Source organism: Rhea americana, unplaced genomic scaffold (assembly GCF_003343005.1).
Source record: "Rhea americana isolate MKP2758 unplaced genomic scaffold, rheAme1 scaffold_100, whole genome shotgun sequence".
NCBI classification, from domain to species: domain Eukaryota; kingdom Metazoa; phylum Chordata; class Aves; order Rheiformes; family Rheidae; genus Rhea; species Rhea americana.
This window is the reverse complement of record NW_028185040.1, coordinates 2,903,947-2,917,847: the sequence shown is the minus strand read 5'-3', so window position 1 is coordinate 2,917,847 and position 13,901 is coordinate 2,903,947. Positions and strand designations below refer to the sequence as shown.

Below are 13,901 nucleotides of genomic sequence, written 5' to 3'. Positions count from 1 at the left end.
GTGGGCGGGGCCGCGGCAGGTGTGGGCGGGGCCGCGGCAGGTGTGGGCAGCCGCCGTTCCCGCGGGCGGCGGCGGGCCGTTCCCGCGGGCGTCCTGCCGCGCCGCTGCCCCTATACGGCACGGCTCGGCTTGGCTCGGTTGCGTGGTGTCGTGCGGTGCCCTGGGATGACAGTGCAGGGCGCGCAATATGGCAGTTTGGCAAAGGCGCGCTTCCTCTTTGCCCGTTTGTAACGTGCCACTTGCTGTTGGGTCTGGGTAGTAGCTGCTGACTGCTCTCAGAAAACAGCAGATGTGTCATCTCTTTCAGCATGACATCTTCACATGATCTGTCATTGTTGTCACGTTTCTCATCACGTTTCCTCCCCCCCGTCTTATTTTGCTTCTTCTAATTTGTTTTCTTTGTTTAGTAACTTCGTACTGCTTTTTAGAAGCTACAATCTTGTTTCTAACTTAGCAGACTCTATTATCAGAAGGTTTTATTATCAGAAGGTTTAGCGATGCCTTTGTTGTGCAAGCTTCTTGCGAGTCAGATGAGCAAAAGATAAATTTGTACCTTCCTCCTAGTAAACTGCGTAAAGACTGCTTGTATCACCYGCTCCATCATCTACAGAAGCACTCACTTTTTTTTCCGTCTCTACAACGTTTGCAAATTGCAATATTGACTTGCTGTAGTAAGTCAGTTTCCATTGTCGTTCCATTTTTTAAATATTGAGAACATTTTAAGCCCATTTACTTCTAGCTCCGTACTCAAAAAATTCATTTGGATTAATTAATTAAAATTAATTGAGTACTATATACCTACTTTTATTTGCAAATTTGGGGTTCAGTATCTCTGATGCCAGTATATGATTTTGTTAAAACTCTTGATTTTTGACACAGAAGCACCTTGTTTTTTATTAAAAAAAAGTAAAGAGTGAAGATATTTTCTGGCTCAGGGAGAAATAATGTCTGTAAATGTGACAGATCTCTGAAATATTATCATGGACCAATATCAGTACATTTGATGTTCACTGTTACATTCTGTGCTTTTAAAATAAATAAAAAGAAGAAATGGGAAAGATAGAAGTGACAGCCTATAAAGAAAGCAAGTTAATGATTTTTTTTTTGAGCTTATCAACCCTTCACTGGGTGTTTGGACTCTAAAACCTATGACTGTACTGATCATTATGCTTTATAGTATCTCTGTAGTTTCCTGTTCTATTCCTGTTTATTTCTTTGCATGCTTTTGAAGGTCAGGGAAATTATGACAATCTGAACTAAAAGACTGACTTTGCTAGCTGAGCTAAAAGGCATGGTATTATCTTCTCTCTAAATGCCAAAACATTGGCATTTAGCTTTGTTTTTTAATGGTGCCCACTGGATTTCTAGTTCATTTCTTTCTGAAATACCTATTTGGCCCAGGCACATAGTCATGTGACTTCACTTTATCTAACAGCATTTGCCTGCCAAAGGGAGGAAGTCCTTTTTTCATTGCTTCAGATCAGGCCTTTCTTTTATGCCAGCTCTGGAAGGTAGCTAACCCACCAAAAGATGTAAGTGGCTCCCTAATAGGTGAGCAACTTGAATGAGTTCAGCGCAAGGTCAGGTGAACCTCAGAGCTGGCAGAAAAGAGGATACAAAGAGCATGGCTGAAAGCYGAAGGGACTGAATGAGACCTCACTTCTGATGCTAGTAGGTCATTAAATTAATTCAAGCCATAGTGTGCAACTTCACCTCAGATTTTTCTCTCTGAATAAAGAAGGGAAAGTGCTTGCAATTGCATGATTACTAAGTTTCCTTTGCAGTTATTTCCATATACAGAGAAGCGCTAAGGTGAACAGATCTGTCTTCACTGCTTTTGATCAGTGCACAGGACTTGAGCTTCCCAGGTGCTGTGATAGTAGTTGAAGTTAAATGTGTGAACAAGAGATGGTGTCCCTGTACCACAGATACTGCATTGTGGAGTTCTCTAAGAAATCACCTGCATTTAACATGATACCATTTGAGAATGTCTCTCTGCTCCCTTTATAGCAGGAATGAGATATAGTGAAGGTCTGAATTAACTGTAAATTCAGAATTAATTACTAAAATCTTTTTTATGATGTTTATTTCATAGTACTTCACAGTCTTATGAGCAGAAATACAGAAAAGAATTGGGCTTAAATGCATTTAAAAAAGAACATAAAGCTGTCAAATGTACGTTTTCTCTTTTCTGTAACAAAAGTTATGAATGATGTTTTTCCTGTCTGACCATTTGTATTCATTACAGATATTAGAAAGTAAGTTTTGTTCTTGTTCTGTAAAATGTAGTTACTTTGGAAATCAGCCTGCCTGCGCGCTCAAAGGCTCAGATGGAAGTGCCTGCTAAGCTTATCATTACCATTACTACTCCTTCAATTTCTGGTACTTTTCTGTTGCTATTTAACAGTCGTGCTAAGTCTTAAGTACTATTATAGCAAGATTTTAGTTAAATTTGGAGCTTAAATGTACCATGTCTAAAACTTTGGTTAGTGAATAGGTAAGGTTGGAAGAGCTATTTATAATATGTATACTCTTTGCATGCATTTATTTTTTTCATGACTTTTTATATGCCACGCCTAGTAGAGTGCTGTAGACTGTTTAACCGCTAAGAAATTAGCGATTAATCTGCTGCTAATTAATCTATGATTTCCCGTATTTTAGAATCTTTAAGAGCCTCATTTTACTGAGTAATTACTGTAGAATTTGATTTGTTTTGTATAAGAAATGTACTCTGTTGCAGCCCTATTACCTAGGCAAACGTGGAACAGTAAAGCCATGAAAATGTAGGATATGCTAGTGTTTAACCAATGAACACAACTGCTTTTATAGTTTTCCCAGTTACATGGTGCTCCAGCTTCACTTTTTAGTGGGAACAATCTGCTTTAAAACTTTGTTTTGTGAGAATTTTAGTGTTCGAAGGCAAAGTAGAGTGTAGGTGAACTCAGTGCAGATGTTTCTCCTTAAATTCTGTATCTTGTCATACCAAATTTGATTTTTTTTTGTAGTATAATTATATCTTCAAGGATTTCCTTGCTTCCTCTTTTAATATTAAAGATAACCAGGACTCAATATCTTTTTTTTCTGAAGGGWTAGAGTGGTGAAATGAGTTTAAGCAGTTTAATTTTGCTAACAACTCTTGTAGTTTTTTTCTAAAATGAAAGATGGGGAAGTGTGGATTTATTCTGAATGGTCAAATTCTCTGTGGGTTGAAGGTTGCAGTTCTGGCTTACAGCTGTGAGTTCAGTACTACAATGCTTATCTAAAAGGAATGAAGGCAGATCCTTGGTATCTTTCATGTCCTTTTGAAGGAGATTTTTCTTTATGGTTCTTTGAGGGAGGAACAGGATTTGAGGTTTTTTATGCATAAAGCATATACTTGTATTTTAATTATATTATAATTAAAACCTTGACTTCCAAATCATTTGACTGCTGTAACTCATTTTTATTAAGCATTGAGTGTGTGATGTCACCTTTACTGAAAGCAAGCTGTACTTCAAGAACTACATCGGCATTGCTGTCATCTGTTCTTCCTTTCACTGATGTATCTGGAACTCGTGCAGTTTATATATTTATTTGCTTTTATTTAATTAATAATTTGGCACAGCTTTTGCTGTTTCCCTGCTCTCTCATTTGTGTTGTGTGGCAATGTCCATTCTTCTCTCTATACTCAATAGTTAGTTTTCTGTAAATTTTGTTTTAAATAACACTCTTTCTATGTGTACCCTCGTCCTTCAGTGTAGGACTAACTTGTATATCAAATAAACAGACTTTGAAAGAAAAAGGTATTCTATCTTTGTACAACTTCAGCTTTACTTTCTGTGCTGCTCGGTTTACACGGTTATGTGTAATATTTTCATTTACYATTTACATCAATGTTTAGTTACTGTTAAGCAAAACTAGATGATTTTATGCTTTTGGGGCCTGTAGAGGTTTAAGGAGCTTTTAAAATCTTGAACAGCATTTCAAGTTCATTAATAAAAAGAAATGTCCTTATGTGCTTACACTAATAAAAAAGGTAACTTAAGTACTTCCGTTTTCTTTTTTTCTTTCTTTTTTCTTTTTTTTTTTTTTTTTAAGTCCCAATGATATGGTAATGTGCATATTTGGGAAAAACTTTTTTTAATGTTTCTGTGGATAAAGAATAGCCTGTTTGCAAACTGCCAATATTTATGTGCACCTGGCTTTGGATCTCCCCTGTACCCTAATGGTGGATGAGGACTGGGTAGTCATGAATGTAGGAAGACAGCCTGGCTTTATTGGTGACTTTTGGTTGACAAACTAAATTGGGACAGGAGGAGGCAGTATGGGAAGTCTTGTTTTCTGTATTGTCCTGCATGAGAAAGATTGTGCTGAGATCAGCTACAGACAATGAAGGAAGACTTGAAATGATCTTCAGCATTGTTATTTAGTGAACTAATTCTTGCACTGCTTGCATTAATCTGCATCAGTGAAAACAATCAGGAAATGGAAAAAAAAAAAAAACACGAGTGTGGTGGTGTGATAAATTGGATCAAACTTACCGATGAGAGCATCAACATGCAAAGCTGAATTTACTTGATTACAAAAAGGGTACTTTTGTACTGCTTGTTTATAGATCAGGCTTAGATGTAAGGTCATTTGAGAAGATGCAATAGAAAAGAACATAGCACTTAAAAAAAAAAAGTTATGTACTTTCAAAGTATGACTAGCTATTGAAAGAAAATTGGTGAAAATGAAAGAATCATCTACCAAAAGTACACACTTTTGTTTTTAACTAGTATTTTTAATGTGCTCACTTCATAAAGTTTGAAAGAAATACTCGTGTTATCATGTAGTTTAAAGTTATCAGATTCTGAGACATGCCAATATTTTGTTTTGAAAAACAGCTTTAACTTGTAGAAAAAGTCTTTCAGTGTAGGTGTATTTGAAATCTGAATTTGTAATGACCACTTCTGTTGCAGCAATCAAAATGCTGAAATATGACAAGCTAGAGTACAGATTCATGGTTTCATGTAGACAATGAAAACAAAATATATTAATAACTTTAAAACCCACATTAAATACCTCTTTTTCTTTTCAAGCTATACCTTTCACATACTTGGTAGTTTGCTAAAAGTAAAAGTTAATCTTGGTATACTACTGTCACAGTAAACCTCTGCAGACTGTTGTCTTTTCTCTGGAACAATTTCTTTTMACTCACATATTAGTAGAAGACCTTCCACAGGGTTCCTATTTCAGATTGTTGTAGCTTTTGATAGTATGTTGTATCTTGAAAATTGCAGTAGGACAGTTCAAGTAGGACAAGTTGAAGTATATATAAAAACAGGTAAAATTCAGTGAAGAATATGCTAACGGCTATTTTAATGTTGCATCTGACCTTTTCAAACGCTTTCTGAGTTTTTAAACGTTAACATTTATTGTCAGAGTAGTACAGGCTTTGCGTATCTGCTTTATTTCTAGATCAGTAGTGATTATTATTTAACAAGACAATTTAAGGAAACAGGAACAACGTGTGCCGAGCTTAGCACGYTGATTGTGAAACTTGCTGCCAACAACGCGTTTTGAAGGTTGGGAGTGTGAACTGTTAAAAGAAATTTGACCGTTGTAACGTCRCATGTGATACATGACAGTAGTATACCAAGATTAACTTTTAACAAACCACCAAGCATGTGGTATGTATGGCCATATGACAGGTGCTGCAGGAATGGTATAGGAAATGGGGCTCCACGTCTTACCTTTCCCGGCAGCTGGCAGCATAAAGGTTTTCTGTTCTGGGAAAACCTCGAACTGCAGATTGTTGCCTGGCTAAGTTKTGTGAGGGGCTATGCTACGCTTGCYGTCTTTCTGATGTTCTTTCCTAAAAGGCTTCTGTTGTGAGTAGGCAAATATTGATGTAGAAAAACTTTTTTTTWAAATTGACTGTGACTGCTGTGATGTACTGTAACGAAAAACTACGTTTACAAGTAAAGAGTTTTATCGGGGTGAGACTCTTCAGTTGCTATTGTACAAGGCAAATGGCATCTATTTCAAAGATACTGAAGTTGAAACAGATCCCACTCCCCTACAGTTTCCAACTCATAATAATCAGGAGTGTGTAGTATAGCTTAATACTAGTTAAATGCTGTATATGATTTCTTTTTGCAGCATGGTTTAATGTCTAATGTATGCTTTGTCTCAYTGCACGCATTTGTATGTATAGACTCCTTTGCATGATATTCTTTTCTAATCCACCCTCCGTCTGAAAGTGRAATGGGTCAGTTTAGCCTGTGATACTCTTCTGCTTCTGACTGAGGCAGGGATTCAGTGTTGTCTTTCACCTTCACAGGCTATCTCCCCTTGAACCTGCACAGTTTCTGTCAGTGTCCTGCAGCTCATGTCATGTCATGTCATGTTATGCAGATTTTCCATGGCTGTGAATGAGCCCTATAACTTGTGTGGGCCATTTCTGTGCCCTCTTCCTTCTCTGCCAATATAAGAAACAAAACTCCACAATTTGGTTTGTCTCAAAGGGTGCTTTCCTTTTTTTTTTTAAAAAAAAATAAAAATTATTTATTTTTCTTTGTTTAGATACTATGATCAGCTGTGTTCTATTGAACCAAAGTTTCCATTCTCTGAAAATCAGGTAAGAAGATACATCAAGCTGTTAAAATATATGTTGTTAAACTGTAGTGATCATAGTCTGGCATTTAAGATATATGACAAGTCTGTATCTAATCTACTAAGCAGTACTTCTCTTGGGCAAGACATTTAATCTCTTTGAGCCTTACTTTCCTAATCTCTGGCTATTTTCAGTGTATAGCCGCACATAACCTACACTGAGACTTCACCTCTAGTGGTCGTAATTGCCTTCATTTTACAGATGCCAGAACATAGCCTGAGAAAAGTTTAGACTTTGGTTGACAACCTCTGCAGTCCGTTTCAGAAGGAACTRCATTTTGCTGGAAGATTCTCTTTAACACTCCTTTTTCCAGGGAAAAGTCTTTTTTATGCTATATTATAGAGGCTTTTAAAAACATAATTTTTATGGGAAAAAAACCTCACTAGTGGCGGATGGAATATAATCTTCTGTTCTTGAGGTAGAACAGATGTTTTATTCGTAGTAGCTAACAGATTATGTTCACTGAAGAGTTTGCCATGTTAATTCTGTCTCTGTACCTACAAGTTACATAAAATTTTCTGTAGGCATTGTATTTGTTTATTTCTACCATCTTTCTTTAGCTTAACCTTTTTCCTCAGCTGGAAACTAGAATAGATATTTAAGTCTCTAGGAGGAAAAAAATATGTWTTCTTTGGAGGTGTTTACAAATAGGACAGAATTTCCAGTTCTCTCTTAACCAAAACATAAAGTTATGATTAAAAATATGTTTATCTCGGGGACTTACATGCAGAGGTAAGGGAGTGGTTTTGTTCACGCTCATTTGAGTTTTGTATGTAGCTGCATTAATTTATAGCCAAGAACTCACTTGGATTTTCAGTGTGTAAATGTTTTGACGTGGTTATCTACAAACCTTGAGACATGGAGAACTGACAAACTTTAGGAGTAAGGTTCGAAAATCATCTTCCTTTAGGTGGAACAATTTATAATAGTCAATGTAATGAAAAAGCTGGTGACTGGAACTTCTTGAAGCAGGTTGGCTGCTAGAGGAAAACATTAGCAAACAGTGCTGTGGGCCTGTCTCTTTCTTAAGTTATTCTCCTCTGCCATTTTTAAAATGAGGTTTTTTTTGTTTTGGTTTGGTTTGKTTTTTTTTGTATTTTTGTGGGCAGATAGCAGTTGCCTACAATCAGTTTGATCACCTGAAAAAAGAATCAAATTGTGGAACTTCAAAGCAGATTCTGTAAAATATTCGTATTGTCTTTGAATATACATGCTGAGAAGTGTAGCATAAAACACACGTGCTTTCTCCTTCCTGAATATGTTTCCTGTCAGTGCTCCTATTGAATTCACTTTTAATGTGCATATCATAAAAAATGTATTACAAAGCAGTTTCAGGTAGTAATTTGGAACAGTGGAAACTGCCTGTTTGGATGGTTTACTTCAACTGTGAGCATACCTGAGTGTCAGACTTCTTGGGGGAAGGGTGTCTACATCTTGCTTCTTGAAAGGCTTTGGAGCAAATTAACAGGAAGGAGAAAACAGAAGAAAATCTTTATGTAGCCTTTCAGTGATTTCATGAAATTCTTGGAATGTTTATTTTTGTTACAGGTGAACTAAATATTTTACTTAATTAGAATAACAAAGGCTAAATACATGAATTTGAGACATTTTCTGCATGTTCTATATTTAATAAATAAATACCTTTTTTTCATAACTTTCAGATCTGTGTAACATTTACATGGAAAGATGCCTTTGATAAAGGATCACTTTTTGGAGGATCTGTCAAACTGGGTATGTGATTACAGTGAAAGTGCAAGTAATAAAGGTGGATTTGAGAATATTGTTATATAGCTGATGGGAATGGGAATGGTGAGTAGTCTTTCTAGTGCTTTCAATATAGGTTTAGAATGAATTCAGCTATATTAGTAACAGATTAATGGCTTCAACGTTGGTAATGAATGAATAGATAACATTCTAAAARTTTCTATAAAATTTAATTAGCTATTTAACATCAGTTTTCTGAAGACATAAATATATATGCAGTCTGATAATAGTTGTGCTAATGGAGATTACTGCTTCTCAAACTTGTTCTGAAATACTCAAGTATTAAGTTCTAATATTAGGTTTTTGTTAACCTAGCTCTTTTTAATTGAATAAGATCCTCTTGGAATGTGCTTGTATGAGTGTGAGCAAGTTCCTTAAAGAAAAAGGGCAGTAATGGCTAGTTGACTTGAATAACCTACTCTGACATCATGTTTTGTTTCAGAAGAGAATAGATGGATTTGCCTATGCCCTAAAATGATACTCTTACCATTTCTTTTTAAAACACTTCYGTATGCATTTGAATGGTATCAAGAAAAAGCAATTTATACTGGTTTCCTGCAAGCAAAAGGAGTTTGATTCTATGCTATATTTTAGTACTATAGAAACAATCCTGCACTGCAAATTCAGGACCATTAAGTGGGTTTGGAACGCTTGCCYACAGAGAAAATAAGACAAGATACTTTTGAAGTGAGGAGCTGATCGGTGGTGTATCATCGTTCACAGTGTTTCTGATGTTCATCATGGCTAGCATTGTAAGACAGTCATTGCAATTTTGAAGTATTAGACAAAGCCTGAAAATCTTAGTCCTTTTTTTTTTTTTTTAAGAAGGATTTTTTGGTATTAGTTTGTAGTAGTGTCCCATGTAGAATTTTCTGTTAGCCACTACTGAAAGTCGTTGTAACTTTACATGTTCTAAGTATACCTGCTACTGTATGCTTAATAAGACACCACATTTCTATGTGTAAGCAAATGCTGCACAGTGCTTTATTTTCTAATTGTTCTAGAGAATTCTTCTCAATAATCAGGCACCTTCCTGAAGATGCTGGTTTTATCCTTAGAATTTGATTGGTTCTGACTTTTATTGTGCTAGCATTTCATGTTAAATGAACTTGTTTCATAATAAGGCACAGAATACTTAATTAGGACTTGAACATAGTCTGTAAATCACCATAGACACTTAATTATATGAGAAGAACCATCAGTAATCATAATGTTGGTAATTACCCTGAGAATTTGAGTACATGTGATGTTAGAGCAGCTTGAGAATACTTGTTTGTCTGCAGGTTAATTATATAGTAGTCTGGGAGGCAGATGGCYAGAGATTTACGCAACAGTCCGTGTGAAAAATCAAAGAAATTTGTAACTGAGGTGTGAGTAATGCTCTGTTAAGAAGCAGTGGAATAAAATTCATTTTGGAACTTTAGAATYAGTGGAAAGAAATAATAAGAGTCTTTCCATATATATTTGTAGAGTGTTGTATTGCAGATATTCAGATGCTGCTCTCCAGATTAAGTATGATATATATGTATCTTTTTATCTCAGATCAGAATTATCAGTGAGGTTTCTAAGTGCAAAGGAAGGTTTTCAGCTATTGAAGAGAGAAAATTTCTGTTGACTTGTGAATGTGAAGTGATCCTTTCTCCAAATGGAAATKAAACACCAAGCTCCTTTGACTTTCATGGGGGCAAGATCCAGGGATCTGAGTTAGGAATTTTGAGTCCTGCAGCGGTAGGCTGCTTGAAAAGTGCCAAGTTCATAGCCTGACATATAATCTGAAATATGTTCGTTTAAGTCAGTAGGAAGAGCTATAAACAGAAGAGACTGAGGAAGAGCTACACTGCTGTTCAGCTGTTCTTGCTGTAGTAAATCATATTTGAGATCCAATTTGGAGGATAAAATAATTCTGAGTATAAGATAGTTTTATACTTTGGAAATTTTGAAGTCTTTTTTTAATTTTATTATTACTGGGTTTTTTTTAGAAAAATTCTGAAAAACTTCAGAGAGATCATCTAAATGAATAATGAATAATATACAGTGACTGTGTAAACTGAATTTATTTCACTCAAGGAATGAAATTGGGGGAAAATTGTCTGATTTCAGGCTACTTGCCTGAAAATTTAGTGCATGTCAGGGATTGCTGACATAGAGATTTYAGAGATGAGTTAAATAAATATGTAMCTGTATAAAGATGATGGATGTTAGAATAAAACAAATGCGTCCCTTCAGTATCTTTATGTTTTAAGGATGTAAGTTACACCTATTGTAGCTGGGTTTGTGAAGTTGAAATTTCAATAGTTTAGTTTTCTGTGTTGTTCAAGATGAGTGTCTGGACATTTTAAAAAAGGAACCAATACCTGCAGTGTTAGGTTTTCCAACACTTGCATAGGGRCAATAATTTTCCTAAGGAAATTAATAGATTCAAAATGGTTGATGCTCAGATATTACTGTTTCTAGAAGTGTAAGCTCCATCCTCTGGAGCAATGAAGTACTACAGGAATTGAGTCTGCACAGGCCACACAATTCTCCAATGAGCATGTTTTATTTAAGTAAATCTTTTTATAGATTTGTATAAATGTACTTAYATTACAATACATTTATAACCAGGGTATAACCAAGATGCTTGTCAGTATTTGCAGTCTTAAACAATAGCTTTGAGATGTGGAGACTTCCTTGCATTTCAATAGATGGTAACATATGGGATTCAAAAAACCTTTGCCCTAAGAGAGAGAGGRGTAGTTAATCTCATCAAAGATACAGTGAGAGCATGTAAGTGGGCAGTTATTGCAGAGTGATTAAGTCATGTGAATTCATGTTTCAGATTATCCTTCAGTTGTGTSTGTCTTCAGGAGCCAAAAACTGCACTGTAGTTGAAAAGGCTTTYGGATTATTTCTGCTACTGCTTTTATACTTTTAACAGTCTGTAGTTCCTCATTTTGAAACATTTTTGTGAAAGGACTGTTAGATGATGTTCAGGCTGCAGGATTGGGAGAATTTTGACTTTAAAAGTATGATTATTTCATTTTTTTGGCTTGAAACTGTTGATGTCTTTAAATACAGATATTAGTGATGGCTCATCTGTAGGAGGCTAGAGTACTCAAGATTATTTTCTTAAAACTGTCTCTCTTGATTGCAGCTCTGGCAAGTTTGGGGTATGAGAAGACCTGTGTTTTGTTCAACTGTGGAGCATTAGCAAGCCAAATTGCAGCAGAACAGAATCTAGATAATGACGAAGGACTGAAAGCTGCAGCTAAACACTATCAGGTACAGGAGCTTCCTGCTTGTGCTCTGGAATTCAGAATTATTAATCTTAGAACATCAAATAAGTATCTCAGTTTTACAACCACATATATATATTATTTTATATATTATTTCTCTTCATTATCAAGGTGGGTTGGGTTACTATAGGGTCCTTACCCATATTTATGTACTGGTTTGAAGGACTCCATTCCATGACAGATTTTCCCCCCCCCCCCCCGCCAAGCCCATGGCAATTAACCACCTTCATCTCAAGATTTAATACATTTTCGCTAATTTTGGTCTTGTCGTGTTATGCAGTAGAAGTCTCTTTCATTCTTCTTGGTAGCATGTGTTAAATTTTYCTTGTTCTTTTATGCCTTTAGGTATAACTAATACACGTTTAGTTATAGTGAGCCTTGYTTAAAAGATGTTTTAAGTGTAGATAGTTTCAAGAACAAGATGTCACAAGGAATTGGTTTTCATGGTTAAAGAATAGAGGGTACACCATACACAGACCTCCCCCCCACACCTTGTTTGAAATGATACTGTACTTTARAGAGGAAAAATCTGCTTAGGAACAGGAAGGATAATATTTTTCTTTTATTTAGTTTGCAAGTGGCGCTTTCCAACACATTAAAGACACTGTCTTATCAGCGTTGAATCGAGAACCTACAGTGGACATCTCTCCAGACACAGTTGGAACTCTCAGCCTTATTATGTTGGCTCAAGCCCAAGAAGTGTTTTTCTTGAAAGCTACAAGAGGTATATCTCAATTTTTAGCTCTGATGTTTTATGTGCGTGTTAAAACTTCCACAAAAGGTTACAAGTATTTTAAGCTACCAGGAGCTTTCAAAGGGCCTTTCAAAAGGTCATTCTTTGCCTTTCTGATTTTTCTTAAGTTCAAGTCATTAAAAACAAACCGCAGAATTTGTCTAATGTTCATTTGACACTACAGTTGTCACATTTGCATTTTCTCTTTGAGTCCAAGAACATTAGTCTTTATCTTTACAAAGGATTTTATTGCATTTTTTTAATCTTTCTCCCTTGAGATCAGAAGACCTGTTCTCCCAACAGAACAGAYACTAGAAATGGTGCATAGAGTTTTACCATTACTCCCCTCCTCCTCTATCTGGAAAGTTATTTCATGAGAATTTGGAAAGATATGATTGTGCTCGGAAAAAAGGGAATTTCCTAAGAGTTTAAAGGAAAAGAAATACCTTCTGTTCCATTACTCCTATTCTTACAGAGAGGGGGTGTCTTCGACCCACTCTGAGAATGCCCAGTTCATCACAAAAAGTCAAATTCTGCAGGCAAAACAAAAGATTATATCCCTAGCTGCTAAAAGCTGATTGTGAAATGCTGATTTAGAGGCTGCATATTTTCATACAGCTGTTGAAGAACATACTCTTCAAAGAAAAATATTCCTGAGAAAGAATACTGTTTTCAGTATGGGATCTTCACTCTTTGTTTTCCTGCTCTTCTGCTTGTGTTTACAAGAAGTTATACATCTAAAACTTCAAATATCCCAAAGCAGAACTAAGGACATACGGGTTAAATGTGCCTCCCTCCCTCCTTCGCCCTCCCTTTCCCCCTGAAACTAAAGTTTGGAATATAAAGGAGGAAGATAGTGGTTACCTTAATTAGGATGTTTTTTCCATTCACAAGGAAGATTTCTGGACTGTTTTAGCTTTACTGCATTTAGGAGAATCTCAACAATAAACTACTGTTGTAGGCCAGGACAGTCTAATTTGGCAGCCTTACCTGGTATTTCTAATAGAAAGAAAGTTACTTACAACTAATTGAAAGAAAGCAAAGGTGCTCAGCAAAAAACAAATTGATTGGTCAAATCTCACTCCATTGCAAGACTCAGATCAGCTCTTTTTCCATTTCTGAGCCTTTCTTAATGTAGTCTTTAAATGCATCTTTAATGCGATAAATGTTCTCCTTTCCATCTCTAGAATTGCATYGTAGCTATAGTATTTTAAAGAGATGTGAGTAAAAATTAAAGCCTGTAGTGGTAGACCCCACAGTCCATGGGGACAAAGGATTCTCAGTCATTTCCTTTGTCTTCTATTGGAAATGTGGTTAATGTGACAATATTTTATTTTTTTCTTAGAGCCCATTCCCTATGAAGGAAGATGCAACTACCACACACTAGATGGGGCTAGAAAGGCTTAATTCCTGTTTTGGCTTTATTAAATATTTAGTGCACTGGAAAAAAATGCCCTTTTTCCTTTTTCCTTTTTCCTTTTTTTTCCTTTTT

At 35.9% G+C, this 13,901-nt stretch overlaps 1 protein-coding gene across 1 annotated transcript in view; it reads left to right on the top strand.

The window, feature by feature from the left end:
• PDCD6IP (programmed cell death 6 interacting protein) overlaps positions 1-13,901 on the top strand; it is a 45,439-nt gene that overhangs the window by 14,104 nt on the left and 17,434 nt on the right. The window contains exons 2-5 of the mRNA XM_085304366.1: positions 6,543-6,601; positions 8,299-8,368; positions 11,535-11,662; positions 12,247-12,400. Coding sequence (XP_085160492.1) covers positions 6,543-6,601; positions 8,299-8,368; positions 11,535-11,662; positions 12,247-12,400 — 411 coding nt within the window. The remainder of the gene's footprint in view (positions 1-6,542; positions 6,602-8,298; positions 8,369-11,534; positions 11,663-12,246; positions 12,401-13,901) is intronic.